At 43.9% G+C, this 25,685-nt stretch overlaps 3 protein-coding genes across 6 annotated transcripts in view; 1 reads left to right on the top strand and 2 right to left on the bottom strand.

Annotated features, from left to right (window-relative positions):
- Positions 1 to 25,685, top strand: part of LOC124310872 (chorion peroxidase-like) — a 48,851-nt gene that overhangs the window by 7,967 nt on the left and 15,199 nt on the right. The gene's annotated exons all lie outside the window — the stretch shown is intronic.
- On the bottom strand, positions 2,602 to 11,033 carry LOC124310975 (peroxidase-like). Its single transcript, XM_046775180.1, has 11 exons — positions 10,738 to 11,033; positions 8,984 to 9,175; positions 8,762 to 8,905; positions 8,462 to 8,670; positions 8,208 to 8,378; positions 6,657 to 7,180; positions 6,474 to 6,587; positions 5,758 to 6,391; positions 5,584 to 5,692; positions 4,009 to 4,150; positions 2,602 to 3,889 (listed from the first exon to the last, which is right to left on the bottom strand). Exons 1-11 carry the CDS (start codon positions 10,740 to 10,742, stop codon positions 3,851 to 3,853), a joined length of 2,283 nt encoding a protein of 760 aa, XP_046631136.1. The 5' UTR covers positions 10,743 to 11,033; the 3' UTR covers positions 2,602 to 3,850.
- On the bottom strand, positions 13,409 to 24,793 carry LOC124310915 (peroxidase-like). Of its 2 annotated transcripts, none has more exons than XM_046775070.1 (14): positions 24,364 to 24,793; positions 19,966 to 20,184; positions 19,393 to 19,551; positions 18,983 to 19,200; positions 18,527 to 18,697; positions 17,852 to 18,022; positions 17,195 to 17,419; positions 16,992 to 17,119; positions 16,790 to 16,903; positions 16,459 to 16,719; positions 15,889 to 16,261; positions 15,467 to 15,575; positions 15,238 to 15,328; positions 13,409 to 14,480 (listed from the first exon to the last, which is right to left on the bottom strand). In XM_046775070.1, exons 1-14 carry the CDS (start codon positions 24,387 to 24,389, stop codon positions 13,950 to 13,952), a joined length of 2,796 nt encoding a protein of 931 aa, XP_046631026.1. In that variant the 5' UTR covers positions 24,390 to 24,793; the 3' UTR covers positions 13,409 to 13,949. The 2 variants fall into 2 exon arrangements, with proteins under 2 accessions (XP_046631026.1, XP_046631027.1); XM_046775071.1 differs by having other exon boundaries at positions 15,244 to 15,328.

Below are 25,685 nucleotides of genomic sequence, written 5' to 3'. Positions count from 1 at the left end.
CTTAACCACCGCCCAAGATTTGATCTCATTTAATTTTTGGCATTTATACACGAGTGCCAAATATCTCGAACAAGTTTGGCTTTTTTTTTCTTCTCTTTCTTTCATTCTTTGATATTTCTGTGTGAATTGCTCCGACCTCTGCGGTGGTGATTTTATTAGGAGCTGCTGGTGGAACAGCAGCAGCAGCGGCGGCCAACCGTTTTTGGGCTCCTTGATATCGCGCCCCCTCTCTGTTTTGTTATCCTTTTACTTTTGTTTTCATAACTGGATCATTGACTTTTTGGCTACATGGGATAATAATAGCAGTCACTTATTATGTCCCGGACTCTTTTTTTATTCTCCAATTGGAAACGAGTTTTTTAGTTCACCCAGTAAGAATTTTAATTTTTCATCATTTTTTTTTCAAGCGATAGCGACGTCTACGTGTCTCGTGTGGATTGCAATTGATAGATTGGGAATACGAAATCCAGAAAATGAAGAAGTTGATCTCATTTCAACAATCCAATCTCTTCACCACCCGCTGCCCCCGTCGTTCCAATAACGGGAGGGGGGCGACCTTGTGCCGACTTTTTATTTTATTTTATTTTCTGGTTCGATTCGATGACGTAGTCACAAATAAACACACACATACACATAACTCGCCATTAAATTAAATATTAAACGAAGGGAAGGGGAAAAAAACGGCCGCGGTTTGTTATCGTTTGCTGTTCATTTGTTTCTTTTTGCCATTTTTCTTTTTATTCGAGAAAAAAAAGTCTCAGCGCCACGACCGTTTTCTATTCTCATGTTTTATTGTAATTTCTTTTGGTGGCTCATTTCTGTTGTTGCCTTGATCCCTGGAGTGGCGGCGTCGGCCATGTAATAAGCGCGGCTTTTTTCATTTTTTTTTCAATGCCATCACCGCCGCCTTTTTCAAATTTGCGGCGGGAAGATTGGAGTTATTAAACTCAATAGCTCCGATTAACCAACGAAGAGGTGACGCACCGAATCAACGAATTCGATTGTAATTTTTTTTTTCCCTTACCAAATCCTGTTTGATTGGCACAGCACGGAGGGGAATTTGTGTACACCATAACGCACGCTGAAACTTTCTAAGTTTGAATTTTTGACAAGTGAAAAAATTGTTCCTTTGAGGACAAGAAACGAATCTTTAAATCTTTTTTATTTCAACCAGTTGACACAAGTGGCGACTTTTATTTTCCTTCCTGGCCGTTGAACCAACAACAACCGAAATCAAACCCAGAAACAAAAATTGGATTTTCCTCCCTTTCAGTTGCAGCACGTTGAAACAATTGACCAAATTATTTCTTGTCTGAAAACATTTCAGAGTGGACACTCATTTTAGAATGAAAAAACGCCCTTTCACCTCATTGCCTTTCGTAAGTGAAATGACGGGCCAGCAGCCAGCTGGCCATCAGGTTTGAAGGGACAGTTGAAGCAAGTATGTGCCCAATCACTGTGGTTATTTTCGTTACAAGTATTTGTAGAGTCTCGAAGTGTCAATCGGATAGCACTGATTCTGTTTTTGGTATTTTCTTTTTCTTTCTGGCCAATTTTGGCGTGTCGGCTGTTGGAGACTTTGGGACGTGGGGAATAAATAAAAGAGAAAGTACACACTGGCCAGCGCTCAGTCACTATAGTGGTCCTTGCCATCAGCCATCACTTTTAGGAACTTTGGAATAGGGACAGTCTTCTTATTGGCCGGCTGCCGTGCAAGACAAATGTACTGGGTACGAATCCATTTGGAAGATGGCGATAAAATTGTCGTCGTCGAAATTAATTATCTTCTTCTTTCCATCTTTTAAAATGAGCCTTTTTCGGTGCTATCTTGTCTTTGGCGTCAACATTTCTTTTATTTTTAGAAATGTATCGTGTGGCAAACATCCCTTATCGAGCAGCATCCTTTAAAAAAAAATGTTTTATCAGAATTTTTTGAAACGATACGTTTGCGCCTGTTACTATTATTCTAGTATTAGCCTTATTTTTTGTTGTATTGAAGTCGAGTCAATTCAAGTAATGGCAATATAGTATGGGTCAACTTTTACCTTCCCAAACGGCCCCGAAACCTGTTGGCTTGCTCCGTCTGTCTGTCTCTCTCTCTCTCTGTTGCACTTTTGTGTCTGCTGCTGTGCCGCGTGCCTTTCTCAATTGGCAAACGACCTCGATGGATGATTGTTTGATTTGGGGTTTCTGCCTTTTTTTTTTGTTTTTTTCGTTTCTTGTAACACAAAATGAAACAACCCTCGCACTCTAATTTTTGGGTCTTTCTCTTGTCTATGTACGCATACGCATACAATTACTAATCATTGTTCGTGGCTTCTCTCTCACCTTGCACCGTCAGATAACCCACAGGGTGATGTGTAACAATTTACTCACTCCAACATTTTTCGGGCTTTTTTTTTTCTTCTTTTATTCGACAAAAAAGGCGAAAAAATGTGGCTGATAAACAAACCTCGAAAATGGTCTTGAATGGATGATTGCGTAGTCCTCCGTATAAACACACACACATGGAGGTTTGGTAACTTTTGTTCTAAGGTTACGCAAGACGACTGTAATTATAGCGATGACTTACTGCTGCGATGATAATGATGATAATTTTCGTCATATAATATGCATGTATATTGTTTTGTTATTTTCTTTTTCATTCTTTTGCTCTCATCCAGACGAACAGAGATTACAGTGGAGACGGTTAGACGCGCGAAACAAAAGTCAAAAGGGAGAAGTTGTAACGAGAAAACAGCCAGACAAATCCGTCATCTTTTTTTTTCTTTTGCCGCTAGCGTAAAGAGAGAATGATAGAGAAAGAAACAACACACGAAAACGTTTTAAATAAAAAAATCCTCCATTTCAGAACCGAAATCATTTCAGAAAAATTTATACAGAAAAAAAAAATTTATGGAATAAGGAGAGAGAATGGCTTTTTTCCCCATCAGTTACGTGAGTCGTAAATGTTTTTTACCTTTTTTTAAATGAGTTAAATTCCTCTGCGAAATCCCGTTTTTTTTAATTCGATTGACATCGGCGGCAAGCCCAGCCCTCCCCGTTCCATAAAAGAAATGTCAAAACGGAACACAAACTGGAAATGTTGGGCATTGTGAGCTGAGGCCGAATAATGAGCGCTAGAAGGGGGATACGACAGCGTAAACTGGGTGGGAAGTGATGGTAGCAGCGGCCCAATTGTGTGTCAACAGCACAATTGACTGGCGCATGTGTAGTTTTCAGGACAGCACTCGGGTTCGTTTAAAGTTCGAGTTTGCTTGAATTTGAATTGGGAATTGCATCTGAGGGAAAGTTAACGGGAAAACAACAAAAAGTAGAAGAGGAACGAGATTCGAAATAAAAATCAGGAAAACGGAACAGAAATCGAAGAAATGAATGGGAAAAAAGATTGCGGTTTTGGTTGTTGAAACGGGATTGAAACAAAATGGGTTGGGCGACCCGTGGACAGGAAAACAATCAAGAACTTTTGAGAATAAAGTATCAAAGATAATATTTGCTATTTAAAAATTAATTCATTCACGATAATAATCAAACAAACTTGAATTGTACGAAACTGCAATTTTAAACGGTTTCGTTCGACTCAATCCGTCGGCCTCAATTTTTTTTATTTTGTTTTTATGAGTTTTTTTGTTCTGTTTTTAAACTTTAATCAACATCATTCTTAATTTGGTGTTGGTCTTTTCTGAATTGATTACTTGTATATACTCGATGGCTCTGATGATAATGATGTGGCGATGAAGGAGCTGGAGATTGGTTTCACTTGACACATTTTCCTTTTTCGTTTGCTGTTGGTTTGTTTGCCCCGTTGATTGAACGCTCTCCCTCCGCCCCTGCGTGTTGATTTTGTCGATTAATTGAAAAACGGCCGCGGGTCGTTGAACGATGGCACCTGAGAAATGTGAAATTTGTCCGTGAGAAAATGACGTCAAGACCATGCTATTAATATAGCGACTAATCACTATCTTTAAAGCACAAAAGAAGAGTGCACAGTTGTGTGTGTGTACTCACGTTGTTGAAGCCTCCGGGGAAAGAATTGGGCGGTCCTGGTGCAAATTGCGGATTCTTGACATTGGGTTTCCCTTTCGATTCCCGCCATAATTCCAAGTTCAAACGAGGCAGGACGGAACTTTTGCAAGGCACGCGAGGATTACTACGAAACACAAGATTTAAGAAAAAAGGGATTTACTTTTTGTCAAAAATGTACGAGATTGGAATGAAAATCAGAGCTGACAAAGAAAAAAAGGAGGGGAGGGGAGCCATACATGGTTACTCTTACGTAACACTCTGGAGGAGGGTTGGACTGGAAATCTTATTGTTTTACGATATGAGATTTTCTTGAAAAATGAAATAGCCGCGGTCGTCAACTGATCGCCAAATGGGAGATAAAAGAACGAAAAAACAGAAAACGAAATTGAGACGCGACTAATAAGGCAGAGACTGACGCCATATAAAATTTTCAAGGCTATTCGTGCTGTTGGCTATAGTTCAGTAGCACACATTTCGTGCGTGCAGCACCCGTGACGCAATACAGACCCAGCGGTTGCTGCCGCCGCCGCTGCTGCTATGCTTATTTCGATTTGGGCTACATTTTTGTGTTCTTTCCCAAGTTGAAAAAGCCCACGTTATTGGGTTTTTTTTTTTTTTCCTTTTTTTAAATCAAATCCCGTTGTTGTAATTCGTCGCCCACATCCGACTGTGACGTTCTAACATTCACGGCCTTGCCAATATCGCTGGACAGACAAAATCCCCGATCTAATCCAATGGCGTTTTGTTTTTTATTGGGCGTCGCCATTAGATGCCTTATCACTTCTTAAGTTTTTATGCTGTTTCACTTTCGCTATATCTTGGGCTACATTTTCCAACAACGTTCGGTTTCAACGTGGATGGATCCCGTTCGATTTGGCTTCGATAGAAAAAACAAGTTTTCAATTTGGATTTTTCTTTTCTTCTTCTTCTTCTTTTTTAAATATTTTGATTCAAGCCATGAGCTTAAGGCTTTCATTTTTAAGGGGAAAGTATTCTGCTGATGGATCGATTTTGATCATCACGCTGGTCGATTAGACTTGCATGTGCCTTGTGATGATGCGACGACAGAAGATTCGAACCTTTCGCCAACAGATTTCCCTTTTATTTTGGTTTGGTGATGTTTTGGGCTTTTGTTTTATTCAGGGGGTTTGTTATGTATACATGCTGGGGGATTTCCCCCCTATGGTCTGGCCTTACCCCAAGGAGTAATGGTCTTTGGCCAAAAAGAGTTTATTGGTTTTTTTTCCTCTCAACACTTTGTTGTGCTCAACCTTGGTGCTAGTCGGCGAGATCCTCTAGTCTCGAGAGAAAGCTTTGAAAACCCACATATTATTGCGCATCTATTTAATGTCTGCAGGAAAGTTTACTTTTTTCCCGTTTGATATGTCGCCTTCTTTTCCGATTTTCCAAATTTCCGATTTTCCGCCATTTCGGCGCTACTTGTATTTTGACTAACAGATGGCGCTGTCGACTGAGTTTGGAAAAAAAACGCGCCAGAATTCAAACGCCATTTTTCCCCATTCGTCGATTTTTTTGGAAAGGTTTAAATTCACTTACATTTGAGGATCGGGCAGGACCATGGCGTAGACTTGGGCGGTTTCGATGCGATCGCCGTTGTCGCACAAAAGTCTGGACAATTTAATTTTGCGAATCTCGTTGACTTGATCTGCGTGACAAATTCGAAACGTGACTCTTTCGGTCGTCATTTGATTGGAATTTAAATTGATATACCTAGCGTGAATGAATTGGGCAAGCCGCCGTTCTCGTACCAGAACCGATCGCCATAGCGCAAGTTTTTGAACGTTTCTCCCATGATGCAACCGAAAATTGGGCCGACCATACTGCCGGGCAGAGGTCGTTCTGAGATGCCGGCCGTCCACAGGTCAATGTCGTCAGGGGTGGCGTAAGTCTTCGAGTATTTTTGCAGCGTTTCGTTGGTAAATGATCCGGCCAAATCGTTCCAGTGTCTGGCGCGACGGAGCCCACAGAATCCTCGGTAGGCGTTGTAAGACGGAACGCCGTGATCTCTGCCTCGTTGCATGTTGAGCGCGGCCAAATCGGTGCCGAAACTCTTGAGCGGCTCGGCGAACAAATGATTGGTCAATTCCTCTGTCACGGCGTCGTCGACAGCCTGGGCCACTTGATTCATGAAACCGGCGATGTAGCGATCGATGACTCCGCCTTGATAGGTGTCGAACGGTCGGTTGAACAGCTCGCTGAGTCTCCTGGAACCGATGTGCTTGTGGGTGACACTCCACTGTTCAATCTGGGACGGAATGACCGAGTGACCAAAGCGGAAGGCGGCCGCAAAGAACGAAACGGGCAGATTGGGATTGGTTTTCGGGTTGTATTCCGACGACAAACCCTGCAGTTTCGTGAGTTAAACAGTTATTTTTTTTAAATGCTGTCGTTGGTTTGATTGATGTCTGAAATAATAATTGATTTACGTCTCTGTCGAGGAGGAGTCCGTAGTCTTCCATAATGTCCTTACCCAGGACCATGGGCAAGAATTCGTTGTAGGTGATTTGTTGGATGTAAGCGGCGATGATGTGTCGCGTTTCCTATTGGGAAAATCAAAATCATTATTTTATTTTTATTTTGAATACTTATTGAATAAGTTCGAGTCAAACCTGGAAGAGTCGTTCGTCATCCCAGTGAGGATTGATTTTACCCAACTGGGCCGCGATCCTGTTGTGTTCTCGCAAGAAAACGGTGTGCAGGGTGACCAACATGACCTGCTGGTTGACTCGGCCGTCGCCGGCCTCGAAGCAGTAGAGATCCCGACTGGGCCGCTTGCAGTTGTCGTCGGGATTCTCGGTCCTGGGCGGCAAAAGTTCCTTGAGCCCCAAATTGCGCAGGGCCGTGTTGCTGTTGAGCCATCCGCCGCGGAAGGTGCGCAACTTGTGCGCCGTGTCTTTGGCCGTTCCGTAGACGAAACTGGCGTCCAGGAAGCTGGTGACGGTGTTGAAGGTGCTGCGCGATCCCAGTTTGCATTTGTCTTTCAATCCGGTGGCCGATCGGACGAATTCCAGGCAACGCCGTCCGAACAGAGAGTAGAAGGGATCATTGGCCGGGATGTCGATGGGCCAGCAGGCCGGGTGGCGTCGATCGGGAGACACGTCGCAGCATTTGGGCTCGGCGTTCGTCCTGGGATCTGAAAGATTTCAATCAATTCAAATGAGTTTGGGACTTGTGGGTTGGTTGGCGCAGAGGTCGTTTTTAAAATCATTTATCGATTGCATCAAGCCAAGTGAATGTCTTATGACATTCACTCAAGAGCTCGGCTTACGAAAGGGACTTAAAAGTTGCCACATTTGTCTCATTTCACCTCGTTGTCCATAAACAATCCTGCCCAGCCCAGCCCCATTTAAATGGCCTTCCCTTTCCCCATTTATAATCGGGGTGGGGAATTCTGGACGAGTTTGGAATAGCAAAACAGGTGGGAAATGATTGGGAAACAATGCAGACGTCGTCGATCTGATGCAATCGAATTGACTTGCTGATGTGCGGCTACCCGTGCCAGCTCGAATGATATCTGCTTTGAATTCGAGTTAGACGGACGACGACCTTGAAGTGAATTTGGCTTTCTGGGCGATTAGCAAGGTCGGATAAAAAGAGACAATGCAACATCCCTGTTATGTTTTTAGGTTGGATCTCCCTTTCATTTTTTATTTGATTGCATTAATCAAAATTTAATAGTCTTTTCTACTTTTTCATTCGGGGGGGTTTTCTCTCTCAAATTACAATCTCTCTGAGATTAGACTCTTGAGTGTATGTGGTAACGAAATCCCATCTTCCCAAATTTGGGCGCGGTCCATAGTCGATAGGAGGCCAATGTGAACTGGACATGGATGGCCGGGGTTGAGAAAGTTTCCCAAACCGATGCGATTGGAAGCACTTGAATCATCACAAGATGGAATCACTATTGGCGATTGCGCAACCATCCCCCCCAACCACTGCCAAACAGTGTGCACAGTCTCCCTCGTACGGTCGAGTGAGTACGTGCCATTAAGTATCGATAATTAGAGCAACGCGAACCGACAAGCGAGAAATGAGGCGACTAGCGGAAACCAATCAATAAATAAAGATCGCTTTCTTTGTTTGGCTATGCATCAGGCCTACAGGCGTTGTGTGTGTGTGGGCATTGCAATGGCTGCTGGGAGTTATGAATAGAAACGAACCTTTAGTTTCTGCTCCAGAGGCCATGTCGTGATCAATCAGCTGGCCGAACGCCGGCAGGAAGACGGTGACTGCGTGATCGTGAAAGCCGAGATCGCGATGGATGGTCGACGAAATGTAACGGGCCGTCGGCAGCTGTTCGCCGGTGACTGAAATGCGCGGCAGGCTGATGTCTGCGTTTGGATTTATTTCATAGCAATAATTAAAAGATGCATTCACGAAAGAATCATCTGCTGTATGAATGCTGGTGAAATACCATCGGCGTAGTCGGGCGGGATGAGGCGACGGAACGGGGCTGAGATGGCGCCCCAGTTTGGATTGTCTAAATTGTTGCACGTGCCGTCGTAACTGCGGAACCGCTTGACCTCACACTTTTGTGGCTTGGAGCAAAAACGGCCGATGGAGGTCTTGAAAACGTCGATGAGTGGCAAGGCCTCGTGAATCTCGTTGGATTCCATTTTGTGCCTGCAGACAAGTCGAAACCATCGTCGTTTTAAAATACCCGCGCCGTTTGACAGTTTTTTAAAAAAGGAAATGAATTGTTTTGATTTTTTACTCTAAGGCCAGGAGGCGACTGGTTTCCAGCAGAGTTTCGGCCAGTTGCTCGGCGTTGGTTCCATCCCTGGACTCGATGAGTCTGAATTCTTTTGAGGCTTTGCTGAACGCCCGGTTGATGGACTCTTGACTGATGCACGTTTCTCTAGACAAATAAATATAGAAAATCGATTATGACAGATGCTGGGGCCAATTGACAGTTGTTTGATTCTTTGTTCCATACCCGTTGCCTTTGGGCACGACGAGGGCGCATTTGGGTCCGGATTGGTGCAGCTGCTGCTGCGACGGTAGTCGGCCGAACGCTGGTTTCTGGAAGGGAGGTGGTTGCGCCACTGCGGCCATCGCTCCCATCAACGCCAACAAGGACCAAATGACCCATCGCGGCTGCTCTTGTTGTTGTTGCCCGCGGAATGCGCTGCCGGTCGCCATAAACCCACATACAAATCACGACAGCAACAAGATGGTCCACCGTTAAGAAAAGAAAAAAGAAAAGAGGAATGAGAGACTATGAGATAATAAAAGGGAATTACCACCTGATTGGGGGGGGGGGGGATTATCGAGTTGGTGAATATATTATCGTCGACGGAAATTTTAGCGCTTTCAATTCAAGTGAAACGAGAGCCCCGTTTGTTGTCCGTCCTCGGCTGTTATTTACGACACGGCCGTGTGATTTGGACAGCCATCGGAAGCCACGGCTTTCCGCTCTGTTCTTTTTCATTCTCTGGCCTGTGAACGTTGTTTCCCGTCGGGCGAATGTTTGGACGCCAACAGATTTTTGTCTCTCCCTCGCAGCTACTTTGTCCGTTAACTGTAACCCTTATCTTTCACTTTGCGCCGTTTCCCCGTTGACTGGAGAGGCGCTTGAAAGATGTGCAGGACCTACTTTTTATTTATTTCTAAAGGAGTTTTTCTCCTATTTCTACTCTAGAAGAGAAAAGAAACCATTCCGAATGTGCGATTGGAAACGGTGGGCACATATACGTGAATCGCTCGCCGCAATGTCGCCATCGTTTCGGCCCGTGTGAAACGGGTGGGCGTCGCGAGCGCCTTCATCATCATCATTTTTCCTCCTCCCAATTGCGAATGAATAAAAACGCATCGACACCGCACCATTTCCATATAAATATGTATACCAGCAGATCGAGTTCTCTTTTTGTTTTTTCTCTTTTTCTCGGCTTCTGTTCGGTGTCCAGCGGCTGTCCCTTTTTTTCTGTTTTATTCACCGACACGCTGAATAATTTCTAATCCGCCCGCTTGTCTCCTTTCTCCGTCCGTCCACCCCGAATCATTCTTCCTCTTGAGAGAAAGAGAGAGAAGAGAAAACCGGTGTGGCTATCGTAATGAGTTACAACAACAATAACAACAGACTTGTTTTGTTTTTTGGGTTGTGTATAGCCAATTAAAAGGCAACAACCCTTCATTTTCGTTGCGTTGCATTGCTCCCACCCTCTTCATCTTCTGGCCGTCAGCCGGGCGACGCGCTTGACGAGATGACGGAATAGGTCGGATTCCATCAATCGGCAACATGTGACGTTATTTTTACAGGAATCGAGTCAAACAATTTCCCTGCAGTCCACGAATACGAAAGAATACAGGCGAGAAAAGTTATGAGGTCCTCCCGTAATGTTGCGGTACTTCTATCAAAAAGAACTGAATAACAGCCGAGGTTCGCGTGTGAGAAAAAAAGGGATTTGCGCGGCAGTCACAATGATTGTATTGTTGCTGGTCGACTGCTGGGCCTATTCACTAGCGATCCCACGTACTACGGTCTATGTGGGCCAGTTGGCCAGTTAACCGACGTCACCCCTTTTTCCCTGTTTACCGCAGTCCCAGACTCCCAGCACTCGGTAAAGAAAAAAACAAACAATTGATGCGCGCATACAAAACTGGTTGTACACTCGTCGCTTCAATGATTTCGTTCGACATACTAATAATATTTGTGTGCATTTCCACTCGGTAATCAAATGGATCACTTACCTCATTCTAATGTGACGATGCCCACCGATTTGATGTCACTGAAAAGTCAATCGGCTCCCAACAATTGCGATGGCGGAGTGGGCGGAAAAGATTTGAATGGAACACTCTTGATCCGTTGCAACACGTTTGATTGTGCGCGCTGGGCAGTCGAATGTGGAATGGAGCAAACTCGTCAGAGACTTATTTGAAGGAGTTGTAGTAGGTTCCGTTGGAGGTACTATGTGCGTCCGTCAGGGAACACCATTCAACGTCTTGTGACGTCGTATTTCTCTTTGCAAGCTGTTCTACCTTACAGGGCCCCTCTATATATACTGGTCGTCGTTGCCGTCTACTGCCGTCGTCGTCCTGGCGTGCGTGAGTGCCAGCGACGGAGGGCGGGTGGTGGTAGTGGCCGGTGGTGGTGGTGGCGGCGGCGGTTACGGGAGGAACAGCGAAAGCAGGTGGTGGTAGCAGTAGCGGCGGCGGTGGCGGCCCAGTACGGAGAAATGGGGAGATCAAATAAGACCAGAAGCCAAAAAAACAAGACGAAAAAACCCTCCCCAACAACCAGAATGAGGGGGGCAGGGAGGAAGGGGGCTATGCGTGCAGTGCACAACTAAACTAGCGAATATTGTCGGGAATTAGCCACCTTCAAAAGCAGCGGGAGGGAACTGTTGCAGGCGGAGAAAATGTGTGAATGTGAGCTGGATAAAACGCTTCCCGGTGGTAAAAGGAAAAAAAGAATATTCCAAACTAGCGAGCCCATGCAAACTATAAGAGTATAGGATAGGTTATCCCGTGTAGTGGACCAGATGGCATCTATTTTTCGCTTTGTGTCTGGCCAGTGCGACCGCCTCGTGAAATAAGGAGGAAAGAAAGAATTCAATTTTTTAGTTTTAGTTTTATTTTTATTTTGCCTTTTGGCTGCGGGAAGGCTAAAACAAAAAATGAAAAACGCGTTCGCCGGTCGAAATTAAAGAAAGAAAATGGTGTCAACAATTCGCCATATCTCTCTCTCGCTCTGTAATTATAATTCACTCTAAATTCGATTATGTCGACCAGGTATAACAACAGCAGAGAACAGGTACATTCGTCAAGTTCAATGCGAATCCAAACTGTTGGCTTCCCCATTCAAATACAATCAAACAAACACCTGGACAGTTGTTGTCACATCGTCCGGCTGAAGACGGCCGACGTGTCACGAATTGGTCGCTTCCCGCGCCTCTCCCAGGCCCCCGCTAGCAAAACAAAACAGTTCCACTAACCTCTTTTTGTTTCTCACTGTATTTTATATATACATTTCCTTTTTTTATTTTTATTTCTCGTCGATATATCGGATGACTACCAGGTGTGAAACATTCGATAAGAACCTACTACTAGCGTAAATTTTGTTGGGGTTTTTTCGCGGTCATTTCGAGCATTAACGGGTGTTAAATTGATTTCTTATTTTCCTTTTTATTTTTTTGTCTTTTGGCACAAATAATTTTTTTGTGTGTTCGTTTTTTTATTAATTGTGTCGGGCAAAGTGAAACACGCCGGGCAACAAAGCATCCCCTAAAGTTTGATAATTGAGCCTCGAGAAATTGAATCCGGTCACACAATTGTGTCTCGAATGAACGAACGGTGGACGAGCGCGCCCGCCCAGTCTCAGCTTCCACTTTCAATGCTGTTGGGTATAAATGGCCTTTTCTAATAACTTGTTTTTTTCAATTTTCTCATCCATACATGATTTTTTTGTTTTTTTTTTACGATGCAACAGTAAATTATTTTGGCGTTTGTCGATTTCTGTCGCTCTCTAATTTTTATTTCGTTCGAAAATAATTGCGACACTTTGCCCTTGTCCTCGACGAGTTGTGATCCGTTTGTTGTTTTTCCATTCGCTGCCGACTTTCTTATCGGCCAGCGTGAACATTCCGACGAAGACTACCCGATAATAATAAATGACGAATAATATAATGATGCAATGCTGGTCTGATTTTTAATGAATTGAATTGAAAGATCACGACGGAGATTTTTAAAAATAACTGGTAGAAAGCACATCCAGAGATTCGACTTTCTCTTCCCCCCCCCCCCCCCCCCCGACTTTTATTTTTGGGTTCTGCTCATTTGGATGGATCGCGAAAAACTGATGTGATGGAAGATATAGATTTGAAATCTCACATATGCTGTGGATTGCGTAACGGGCGAGGCTCGAAGGGCGCGCGGTGATTGATTGAAATCCATGGAAGCTGCTATTTCGTCATTATCCATGTTATTACATCTTCCAATTGAAATGAATTCATCCGCCTCTTTTATTTCGTAGGCTAGAGAGAGAGTCGACTGCCACTTTTTCTTCCTCTTTTTTAAAACTCGTATGCACATTGAACATGTATTCCATGATTTGCCTATTGGCTGCGTTAGATATGGACACGGTTTGCAATTGAGGACTCTGCTGTGCTGCCTCGCAATCGTTCGGTTTGGTTTTTTCCCTTTTTTTTTTGTTTGAGGCTCAAAGGCTGTGGCCGGAGCACATCTGGTCTCAGTGGTGGTGCGGCGGTTGGTGGCTGGATGGCCCACTTCTTTTTATTTCTCCTTCGTCATCACTGGCCTGCGCTATATGTGCGTACAATCTCGAATGGTGTCTCGCGTTATGTGCATGCGTCTGTGTGCGAATCAACTCGGAATGAAATTCAGCGTCATCTCGGCAGGGCTTTAGGGCATAGATGATTTATTGGTCAAAGGAAAAAAAATGTAATTGAACGCCGTCAGCATTTCAGTGGAGAACACTTATCAAATGTACAACACAAAAGGAACAGACAATCCAGCAGACAGCAGATGTATCTACTCCTATAAATTAGAATCAAGGCATTTTTATTTTGTTTTTCTTCTATCTATATAATATATGAATCCAATGGCTGGTTCTAATCAAGCTCTTCTTTTATATGTATAGTTTTAAAATTTGTGCATCAAATATATTTCACCTATTTTAGAAAAATTTCAAATTCACAAAAATTTAAGTAAAAGTATTAATTAAGTAAGTTTTTTTTTTTTGTTTTTGTAAATTTGTCTCCGGTCCGTCTCGTTAAAGTCTCTTATTATTTGTATTTGTTTCTCTCCCCTCCCTCCCTCCCCCCTATCCTGGTTTAGTTGTTCCACTCTCTCGCTTTCACGCACGTACAGACCTTGTCGATGTTGTTGTTGTTGCTTTTTTGGCGTGTTCTCAAAATAGCCTTTTTATTTCGCGTGGAAGTCGATCAGCCTTTCAGCTTTAGCAATTTACCTAAAATATTACTTTTGACGCGGGTTCGTGGGGGACGACGGACGTGATTATATCCCGCTGGAGGAGGGCCGTAGTTGTGTCCGTGGTGATGGCCGTGATGTCCGTGATGGCCGGGAGGACCAGGAAGAAGAAGAACGCCACCCGTTCCAGATACGGGAAATATGGCCGGCACTGGAGGCGGATGAGACGCTTTAGGGGGCGGATGATATTGCTGCGGACGTTGCTGATACTGCTGGTCCGGCTGATAAGCGGGTCCTGCCGAATGATGATGAATGGGTTCCGGATGATGATGCTGGTGATGAGGAGGTTCAACATAATCTTGTTGAGGAGAAGAGGGAGGTCTGATGTGATGATTGGGATCAGGCGGATATTTGGGCTCGTCGAATAAGAGAGCCTCTTCTTGTAGATGCTGGAAAGCTGGTGGCACTTGAAACAGCTGTTCCGTCTCATGGGGATGAATTGAAACGGTGGCCGGCTCTTCTATGCCGGTGCTGTGTTCTCCGTCCTGTGTCGATCGAGTCCCATCGAGTCGTACATTCGTATAGGGCCCAGTTATGTCGGTCGGTCAGTCAGTCAGTCACCGGGTTGTTGTGCGTGTGTTATAGCGTGCAAGTACATGTAAAAGAAATAAAGAAATTGATTCGAAAAATACATAGAAGAGAACATTCGTCGGAGAATGAAATAAGATGGAAGAAAAGAATTGGACTATGAAATCGTTAAGAGGACGGACGTCATGATTCTTTGTTGCATAACAAAATCTGGGTCAACGACACTTTTGGGGATCTTATCTTTTTTTCTCCCCGCGTGAGGAAGATTTGGAATGAGAGTCTGGGTTTCCACTTGTGCTGTGCGTGATGCTCTACGTGATGTTGTTACTTGTTGGTCACGCTCGGCCGCCAGTTGGTGGTCTCCCTACCCCCTTTTTCTCTAATAATACCGTTAGACGTTTAACTACTTTATGGGCAAATGATGCGTGTCAACGATGAAATGGAAGAGCGGTTGTGGAGGCAGCAGCCCAATTTTCTTTCTTTTCTTTTGTAGCCTAGTCGAGAATTGACACACTAGTCCAGTCAAGGATGTTGGAATGAGGGGGATTATAAAATAGCGACACGCAAGTGCAATGTTTTTGTAACGACGTCATTTGAAAAATTGGCAATGCAAAGAAAGCTCCTCTCTCCACACACACACGCAAAAAACAATTGATAAAAAAAAACTATATGTTGGCTTTAAAAACAAAAAAATTAGCCGGATCGATTACGTACGTTGTTGTAATTCGCATTGTTGCCGCTGTCTCGCCACAGTTCCAAATTGATTCGAGGCAGGATGGAGCTCCGGCAAGGCACACGGGGATTCCTGAATCGGGTTATTTTTTTATTTTATTTTATTTTTTGAAATTGAATGATTTGTTTTGGCGGTATGTAAATAAATAAAGGGCGTATCTTGTGTCGCCGCCGACTAATTGCGATGGATTGCCAATCGGTCGAGACTTACAATTTGGGATCGGGCAGAACCATGACGTAGACTTGAGCGCTGTCGATGTGGTCGCCGTTGTCGCAGACTAGCCGGGAGAGTTTCACTTTTCGGATTTCTTGTAATTGAGCTGATGGCGACGACGCCCCCATTGAAGAAAAAGTAATCAAGAGTGAACGTGCATTGCAATTAGATATATTATAGCAAATCAATTAAACTGGGGTGGGGACCAAGGTCGATTGAGCTATACTCGTCTAATGAATTGTTTTCATTACGATTAATTGCTCTACTTATCCTAGAAGCTTTACACTATAGTCGAATGCTAATTATTTGATTGCTGTCTGGCGTGCTTTGACGCCTGTAAAAATCTCTAGGGCGTTGAAAGGGTGCCCCCTATCCACCCTTTCAACTAAGAGAGGAATAATTTGATTGTGGGATTTTACCTTGCGTGAATGAACTGGGCCAACCGCCGTTTTCGTACCAGAATCGATCGCCGTAGCGCAAATTTCTGAACGTCTCACCGATGATGCAGCCAAACACGGGGCCGACCATACTGCCCGGTGCAGGCCGTTCAGAGATGCCGGCCGACCACAGATCGATGTCGTCTGGGGTCGAGTAGATGTTGGTGTAGCGTTGGAGGGTGTCGTTGGTGAAGACTCCGATCAGGTCGTCCCAGTGGCGTGCGGGAGGCAGACCGCAGTAGCGCCGGAAAGCGTTGTAAGACGGAACGCCATTATCCCTGCCGCGTTGCATGTTGAGCGAAGCCAAATCGAGACCCCATCTGTTTTGACCTTCTTGGAACAAGTGGTTCGTCAACTGGATACAGAAAATATGTAACCCCGCCCAAAAGGAAAAAAAATTAAATATAAATTTGTATAATTTGATTTTGCCTCTTAGGCTATACTCTTGATGAATCCATCCGCTTGAGCAAATAGCTATCATTGCGTTTCAATCAATTTAAATGGTCGTTATTGACCTTTATTGCTTTATTATTGTTTTAATGGTATTGTTACCTCCTCTGTGACGGAATCGTCGACGGCTTGAGACACTTGATTCATGAAGCCGGACAGGTACTGATCGCAAATGCCTGGCCCGTACATGTCGATGGGATTCAGGAGCATTTCGCTCAACCGCCGGGCCGAGACGAATTGATGGGAGACACTCCAGCGTTCGATGGTCGATGGAATGAGTGAGTGGCCGAATCGGTAAGCGGCCGCGAAAAAGCCAACGGGAATCGTAGGATCCACCGTGGGGTCGTAAAATGAACCCATGCCCTGTCGTCACGTCAAATAATTAATTACACGGGTGGAACGGCCTACTTATTAATGACGAGTTGTCATTTACCTTCTTGTCTAGAAGGAGACCGTAACGGCTCATAATGTCCTTGCCCAGGACCATGGGCAGAAATTCGTTGTAGGTGATGTGCTGGACCATGGCCGCTACTATGTGTCGCGTTTCCTATTTGCGTTGTTTTTAAAAAAGAAATGGGAAATCGTTTATTTTAGGGTAATGTCCAACTCATCAATTGAAATGTACAATTTAATACCTGGTAGATTTTTTCGTCGTCCCAGTGGGGGTTGATGTAACCGAATTCGACGGCGATGCGGTTGTGCTCTCGCATCATGATGGTGTGATGAGTGGTGAGCATCACTTGCTGATTGGCTCGAGTGTCGCCTGTTTGAGGTAATCGAAAACCATTTGAATTGTCTTTTTGTTTGGCTTTATACTCTTTTAGTCTTAATCTATTACCGGCGAGGAAACAGTAGACGTCCTTGTTTGGGCGGACGCATCCAGCGTCGGGACTTTCCAATTTGGGTGGCAAAAGATCCTTAAGGCCAAGGTGATGATTGGCCGAGTTGGTCTTGAGGAGGCCGCCCTGGAAGCGGCGCAATTTGTCGGCCGTCTCTTTGGACGAGCCGTAGACGAAATTGGCGTCCAACGTGCTGGTGATGATGTTCATCGTTGTGCGAGAACCTAAACAGTCAAAGAAAATCATTAATTGTGTCGTGATGCGTCGTGATTTGTTTCGTTTTGTATCCACGGACTCATAGTTCAATTTCAATCGAAACTTTATCCGTGTTGGGACAATCAGGTGTTTAAATTGCGCATCGCCACCGTGAGTCGATCAATTTGAATTTTGAACAAGAATATTTTGAATCTGTCATGTTTGATTGACTGGCATTAGATAAATGTGACGCAACTAGCGTTCATTATGTCGAGAGTGGCAAGAAATAGATTTCGTGATTCTCTTGTTGAATGCAATACGAGAAACTGGTTCGTGAACGAGTTGTTTGGCGCGTTCCAGCGAAAAGAAAGCGGACGCGGTTGGACGAGGAATAAACGGAACAGACCGAGAAAAAGAATTATCAAGTCTTTTTTTTTGTGTGTGTGTCATTGGGAACAGACCTAATTTGCAATTCTCCGTCAGTCCAGAGCCCGACCGGACAAATTCCATGCAACGGCGTCCGAAATTCGAGTAGAACGGGTCCTCTGAAGGGATCTCGACGGGCCAGCAGGCCGAATGGCGCTGGTTTGGCTTCTTGTCGCAGCATTTTGGCTCGGCGTCCGTCTCGGGATCTTTTTTTTTTAAATGAAACACAATTAAAAAAGTGAAAACTTTCTCTGTCAGGTTGACTGGTCAATAGATAATTATATTGTGTATAGTGTGCGGTGGGTGGCTGATTTGATTCGTGCCGACTCACGATCGTGAGTCGGCACAAATTTATTCCACTGAAATTCCTTTTAGTTTTGTTTTTTGTGTAGCCTGTCGGAATGATTTGCAGTTAGACAAGAAGTCTGATGTGCAAGCATCAAGAATACAATGAAAGCCACAGAGGTGAGTTCCCTGGACAAGAGAAAGTGCAAGGCCTTTTGTTGTTGCAATTTCTCTGTGACATTTCAAAAGTGTTGTTGGACACTTAGACTTAAGGTAATGTTCGCCATTATTATTTGAATGGCTTTGGCCAAATTCGGCTAAAGGCAAAATACCTTTTCACGTCGCAACTCGTTTCCATTGACCGACTAAAAGGCTGCATGTGTGCATTAATTGTATTTCGTTGTGCTATGTCTGTGTGTCAATACCTTTGCTCTCTGCTCCCATCGTCATGTCGTGATCGATCAACTGGCCCCAGGCTGGCAGGTAGACGGTGACTGCGTGATCGTGAAAGCCGAAATCGCGATGGTTGATGGCCGAAACGTAGCGGGCCGTCGGCAGCTCTTTACCTGTCACTGAAATTCTCGGCTCGCTGATACCTGTCCATAAAAAGAGAATTTATAATCATCAACGACGTCAAGTCAAAAACTGTTTTTTTTTAAAAAAAAAGGTAAATTCATTTAGTTTGGACTCTCTGACGTCATGTGATATACGGCTGCTGCAAATGTTTTCAATGCAATTCTATTTCGGGTCTCAGTAATGGCTTATTGCCATTTGTTTGGACGCGTGTGCTTTGTTTGTTTGGCTTTGACTTTGTTTGGCTTTTTCTCTTTGAAATGGGAGGTTGAATTATTTGCATATTTCTCTTTGGTTGTTACTATTACCGTCTGCGTAATCGGGTGGCAACAGGCGTCGCATTGTCGAAAGAGTGGCCCCCCAGTGTGGGTGATCCAGGTTGTTGCACATGCCGTTGTATTCCCTGTAGCGCTTGACGCTGCACTTGGGTCTCTTGAGGTAAGCCGGACAGAAGTCGTCGATGACGGTCCGCTGAGTGTCGATCAAAGGCAATGCCTCGTGCACTGCGTCTGGGTGCAGATTGTACCTTTCAATTGATTGGAAAATATATATCAGTCGGTTATAGTTGCTCAAGTGGAAATTGAGCCTAGGCCCATTGGGCTTTGAATCGTCCAATGTTGATTCAGTGGCCGATTTCATGTCCTGTTGTTGGGTTTCACAGTTTACAAGTTTACAAGAGAAAGTTTGCGATCAATTTGAAACAAAAATGCCAACTCACTCTTTGATCAAATTGCGGCTGGTCTCCACCAATATTTGACTCAAGTGGTCGACGTCAATGTCGGTCATGGAACGGCCTTTAGGTCCGGGTAGGTTCATCCGCAGTTTGGTGGCGCTAAAAGCCGCGTTTACGGCCTCGTACGTCACGCACGCCAAGTCCCTGTAATAAGTTGTCAATAATTTGAGTGAAAAGGAAAACCAGTGCGCCAAACGTCCAAACACTTGCACTCAAATTCTCCACATTTCATTCATTCTGAACGACTTTCCCGTCTATTTTTGTAACCTATATTTTACCAGGTGGATTTTTAACGTTCGCTTTAAAACTCGTCCATCCATCGAGATAGTGAGCTCGTTAAATTGTAACAAAATGGCATGTACGCCAAATGATTGCTCTCTGCTCGGAAAGAGAAAATTGTGCGAAATTTGACAGCCTCCGGTTTCAAACTAGAGTTCTCTCACAATTACTGCTAGTATCTTTCACTTTGCTGAATTCTATTTCAACTTGAATTGACATTGCGGACAATCTCCCGTCATTGAATGAAAGGCGACACTTATTGGCTTGAAAATCACTAACCCGTTGCGTCCAGGAATGTTGATGGCGCAATTGTCGCCGCCTTGGCGCGTGTATTGGTTGACTGGAGGTTGAAACGGGCGCTTTGCTGACGATTGTCGTTGGTGATCGATTCCATTTGTAGGAGGTTGAAATGAGCTCCACAAGGAATGCGGATGGCGTTGCGGTTGCGGATCAATGCCGACGAGACTCGCCACTAAACCAAAGACGATCCACTGTAACCTGTCGACACAGTCGAATCAATTTTTGGTTAAATTGCGTTTGATTGGACAAGAAAAATTGAAGGGAAAGTCTGATTATTATGATTAACGTTTGACGTTCTTTTCTTTTTCTGTTGGATTTTCTTTTTCACCTTACGCAATGCAACAGCGGCAATTGTGTAAACACTACATGGTTGATTGTGTTTTTTACTTTAGCGCGATTTGCGACGGGCAGTTGTCTGTGACTGTGACAAAACGTGAGTTTGGACGTGCCCAGTGATCGGAACGTCACCAATAATTTTTGACGTTGTAAAAAAACGTATAAGTCGCCCGTCACCGGAAAAGCCAACGTCAAACGTAACCGTCAAAAAGTCAAGTCATTGACAGAAAAATTTCTAAGTCATAAGTCATGACTTAAGTCAAAGAAAACGTCAAATGTATTTACATAGCAGAAAAAATTTCAAAGTCCATACGACATTTTTAATAAAAGTAGCATTTCTAATAAAGCATCACTTAACTTATTTCGTCTTACAGTTAAAATTAGGGAAGCTTGACTAAACAGTCTCAAAAAAATAGCACGAAAATATAGCACGTTGCCATACCGTGACATGTGCTCTGACTTTTACGTTAAAAGTCAAAGTTAAAAATAAAATACATCAAAAGTCAACGTCAAAACGTAGTTTTTGAAAAACCTTAAGTCAAATGTCAACGTATACGTCAAATTTCTAATTTTCTCGACTTAAGTCACGACTTAAGTCAAAAAAATACTTAAGTCAAGAAATGACGTTCCGATCACTGGACGTGCCAATCAGTTGGTTCCGGTGAATTTTTCCAATTTTTTCAGGGTGGGGGTTTTTCCAACTTTTCCCTTCGTCGGCATCCAATCAAGTGTTGGATGGCCACACTTTTCCCCGTGTTATCTTACTTTTCTATATCAGATGGAAATCTATACCTGCCATCCATTCAAGTGCCTATTTTTTCTATATAAAAAAACGAAAAAACGTGACGAGACGTTTAAGCGCTTTCGTTTCTAACCAGAAATCGCGAGCGTGTGTCAAGTGAAACGCGGAATGGTTCGGCGATCCGATTTCGATTCCGCCAGGTCAGCCAACTCGCACTGTAATCTTCAACTCGACCGTCATAATGCGCAAATAAAAGCGCCCGACGACCAGGGCAGCACAATAGATTGAACCAACAACAGACAAAACTTTTCCGGACACGGCACTAAACTAAAACAGGAAATTTTGAATAGCAAGTGGACTCGAGTTATTTGTGACCGCCACGCTGCCCAGCTCTAATATAAAAGTCAAGAAACACAAAGAATAGCCGCGGTAGTTTCTAAAAAAGAAGAAAACCAAAATACTTAAAATCTAGTGCTGGAACTCTTATACGCCGTCAAGTCCACAACAAGTCGACGACAGGGACATTATAGTCGACTTGACTGCGCTTGAACGGCTTCTTTAAAAACTGTTTTTTCTTTGTTTGTTCAAAACTAGCGAGGACAATTTGCCTGGAATGATGACTTTCTCTCGTACTACACTGCTATAGTAACTTCATTTTCCAACGCACTAAAAGATATTCAAGTTTCAATGGACGTTTTCTTACTCTACGGTCTTTTGAGAGATCAACAAAAAACTGTTAACAGCTGCCATGATAAATATGGGACCGTAACCGTGACATTTTTCACTTCTGTCACTTTTCCTACCCGTTTTTCATAAACTGGCCATTTTGTTCCTGTTTGGTAAACCGACGAAGAGACTCAACCATTCATGATTGTCTTGTCCCCCGCACCCAAAAGTAATCGCTATTGAAATTTCGGAGAGAACGCGGCGGCTCAATTGAGCGAAACATGCACTGACGAAAGGACATTTTTGGGGAGAAAACGAGTACGCCGAGTATGAGTGTGTATAGGTGCTGCTGGTGCTGCAAATCCTCTCCTATTTTTTACTGACAATTTCTCTCTTTTTTTTACCAACTTTTTCTTCGGTCGGGACTGGGAGGGAAAAGAGGATGCGACGCGGCGGGTAAATTGCGTCACGTTTTGTTGGCCCGCCGCCGCCGCCCGATGCGACAATGCTCATTTTTATTTGTCGCGGTTTTTTATTTTTTGAAAAATTATCAGCGCATGATACTACCGCCTTGGCCATCTCGCGTCTCGGCTGTGTATACTGTTCAACAAATCAAGTGCCGGGATTATTTGATGGGCGTAGGGTGTGCGGCCTTCTCCCGCCCGCTTTCTAAAATGATATTTACACTCGGGCTAATTGACAAAAGGCCATCAGCCCACAGACATAACAGATAATATATTTCCCATTATCATCTGTGCATAGTATTTATGAAGTATACCGCAACCGACGTCATAATACACGTCTCGCATTGTGGGTTATCTAGAGCTTTTCTCCGACCCGGGATCTCCTTTTCTTTTTTTTGCGCTCACAAAGAGGAGGACATTAATATTAAAAGAAGTTTAGTTTTGAAATCTGCAATGATAATGAGCTGATTTTGGTAGGAAAAACTAAATTGAATTTCCATCAGAGGAGAAATTTTGCCGAGTATTTTATATTTTATTTTTATTATTTTTATTGTAATTTACGACTTTGATGCACGCCATTTCCTGTTTTGGTTTGTTGTTTCCCCAAAGAAGAGTTGGGTACCCAACATAATACATTGTTGTATGTTATGAGTTCGTACCCGACATTGCCGAGTTGAATGGCCTAGGAAAGGTGACCCGTGGGAATAATAACGCCATGTCGAAGGTGATCAGTCTCATAATAATTAATTCGTATCGTTTGTTTCATAAAGAAAATGGGTGGTGGTGTGTGTGTGTTTAGAGCCGAGCGATGAAGTGAAATGAAATTCATTTAGCGGTTCTTGTTCCCCTCATGTACGTACGTACACTTTTCTTCTTCTTCTTCTTTCTCTTCTCCCACCTGTTGTTATTATTGTTCAAGAGCCAAACAGCTTAAGGGTTCGTAATAGCGGTGGCGAATATATAGGCCAGTCGGCCAACCCGACCCAGATGGCATCTCACCGCTCGCATAGCTTACGTAGTACACTGAATGAACTGGCATCAAACGCATTTAATAACGGCACACTCGCCTACTCTCTGTTTTTCTTTCTCTCTCCTCATTTTAATGACTTTTTGTTTCATCGAGAAACAGCAGCCATTGCAATATGTAGACGGGGAATAATGAGAAAGAAAAAGAAGAACAGGTAATAGGCGAAAGCAGATGAGAAACTATTGTGGGGGGGGGGACGTGTTGTCTGCCTTTTGTCACGACGACATTTCTCCGTGATGCTCGACTGAGCAGTGCGGTCAATAAAGTGCTGGGCAGCAGCAGCACAGGAAAGCCAAAATGCAAACAGAACTCTGAGACAGAACCGACAACTATTTAAAATATTTCCGAGTCTTTCTCGTTCGTTTCAGCTGTCAGTTTGGTCATTTGCGTCTATTTCACTGATGGACGGCCGAAACTCGAAAGTACTACTGTCCTAATGGCGACGTGACTTTTTCATGTTGCCCGTAACGAGAACCTCAACTCGACTTTTGTACCGTTTGCCTCGCTTATATTTGTACCCCTATGCCTCTGGTGGTGCTCTATACCCTATGCGGTAATAACGAGCGCGGTTAATGCGATTCCGTTCGACCGTCCACCTGTCGTTTCCTCCCGCAGCGCCGTTTGTTTTTCTTCTACAGCCGCGGGAATAGTTCTTGCATAACACATGTTCAAAATCATATGTATATGGGATAAGATAGGGTCGTCCTGGCACGTCTCACTCCGTTAGAGAGTCGTTTGTCATTGAAATTGATGTGCAAATCAAATAGTTGCTGGTCATTCATTTAGCGGTATATTTTGTAATCATTTGAATTGATGAAGCGGCACCTGTTCCCCAACTTGTCTTCATTCCTTATACAAAGTGTTTTTCTTTACAAACAGTTTTGCTCTACATCAAAGTTGTACGTTTCCTGGATTGCTACTATGTACAGTAACGCGTGTGATTTATTTGTTCGTGTCAACACGAGCGCTTAAAAATCAAAGAAATGAAGGGAGAAAAAGTGCATCTCCACTTTGTGTTGATTAAAATCTTCAAAGAAACGGTTGTTTGACTAGTCGAACAATAAACCCTTTGTTTCAATTTTTAACGATAGCAAAACAAAGTGTAATGAAGCGCGGTGAGGGGAAAAAGAGTTGAGGCTTACCTTGTCTGGCGAATCATGGTGTGCATCCGCCACGATGGCTGCTCGATTCCACTTGCACTTTTTACTTTTATCTATTTCCGACTTGTCTTTATTTTTATTTGTTTAAAAAGAATAGTATCACCCTCGAAAATAATGAAGCTTAGCGGAGAATAGAATTGCAGGTAAAGGTGGATATCACTTTGAAGTTGTCTTTTGAAATGGAGTTGTAATAAAAATGCGAAACTTTTGATACGTGGGGTTGGTACGGCCCTAAACCATCCACTTGGGTTGTTGGGTGAGGTGCGTGCTGAGCCAAAGGTAAAGCAGAATGGTCAGTACCGGGAGCTAGCACCTCTGGTCTTATAGTCGTGGTCGGTGTTGTTCTCTTCCCAGCACTTAGTTGGGGATTCCAGCCGGCACGATGAGGAGCTTCATTCTTTGGCTCAAATGGAATATTATGTACGTGCCGTCTGCACTGGGCTCTGCTGGCAGCCCAGTGTAGTATAGTCTGCAGCAGCAGCGCGCAGGCCAAGTGTGAAACAGAGCTCCTCCCTCCGATGTTGTTGCTGCAGCGAGGAGGAGGTAGGCAGGAGGCTAAATGGGGTGGAGGAACTGAAGAGAAGAAAGCACAAGAATTCCCCCCCCCCCATAGCAAAAATAAAATAACCGGCCAGGAAGGGGGGCTTAGAAAAAAGGAAGAAAAAAGAACGACGTCGACGACGATGGAAGCGCGGAGGCGGTATACTAGCGACACCTGCGGACGTTCAAAAAGTAGAACACACGAAATATGAAAGACGAAAAAAACTGAGAAATTATTTCTTTTTCCGTTGGTATATCCCAGTGCGCATCAGAAAGAGCTGCTGCTTCTTCTTCTGCACATGTTTGGCATGATGATGAATGATCATCTGAATTCTGCCACGCATCACCGTGATTGAGCAAATTTATATTTGACTTGTGATGAAGCCGTTTTCCTTTTCCTCCTTTTCTTTCACCCCCATCCAGGGCAAATCTAACCGATCTACCAACCTGCTCCGGCATATATCCAGGAGCACTTCAATTGATGAACAAGAGTACTCTATATCTACATCTAAATATACACGCGTGTAGTTTTGATATATTCACGGCACGTAACCTCGTCACAACGAAATCTCCTCACTCTGGCCGTCTCAACACTTGACATTGTTGTAAAGAGCTACAAGTACATTTTTTGGTGTGTCTATTTCGACCTTTTTAAGTAATACAGGGGGCCTTGTGATGTGATTCATCATCAGTCGAGCGATGGAAGAATAGATTGTGAAAGTGCGTGGTACCGTTTGTAGTGCCCATCATAGCGGCACATCATG

The sequence above is a fragment of the Daphnia pulicaria genome, chromosome 8 (assembly GCF_021234035.1).
Source record: "Daphnia pulicaria isolate SC F1-1A chromosome 8, SC_F0-13Bv2, whole genome shotgun sequence".
Classification (NCBI taxonomy): Eukaryota; Metazoa; Arthropoda; class Branchiopoda; order Diplostraca; family Daphniidae; genus Daphnia; species Daphnia pulicaria.
Note: the sequence above shows the minus strand (reverse complement) of the source record. Positions and strands in the feature narration are given on the sequence as shown.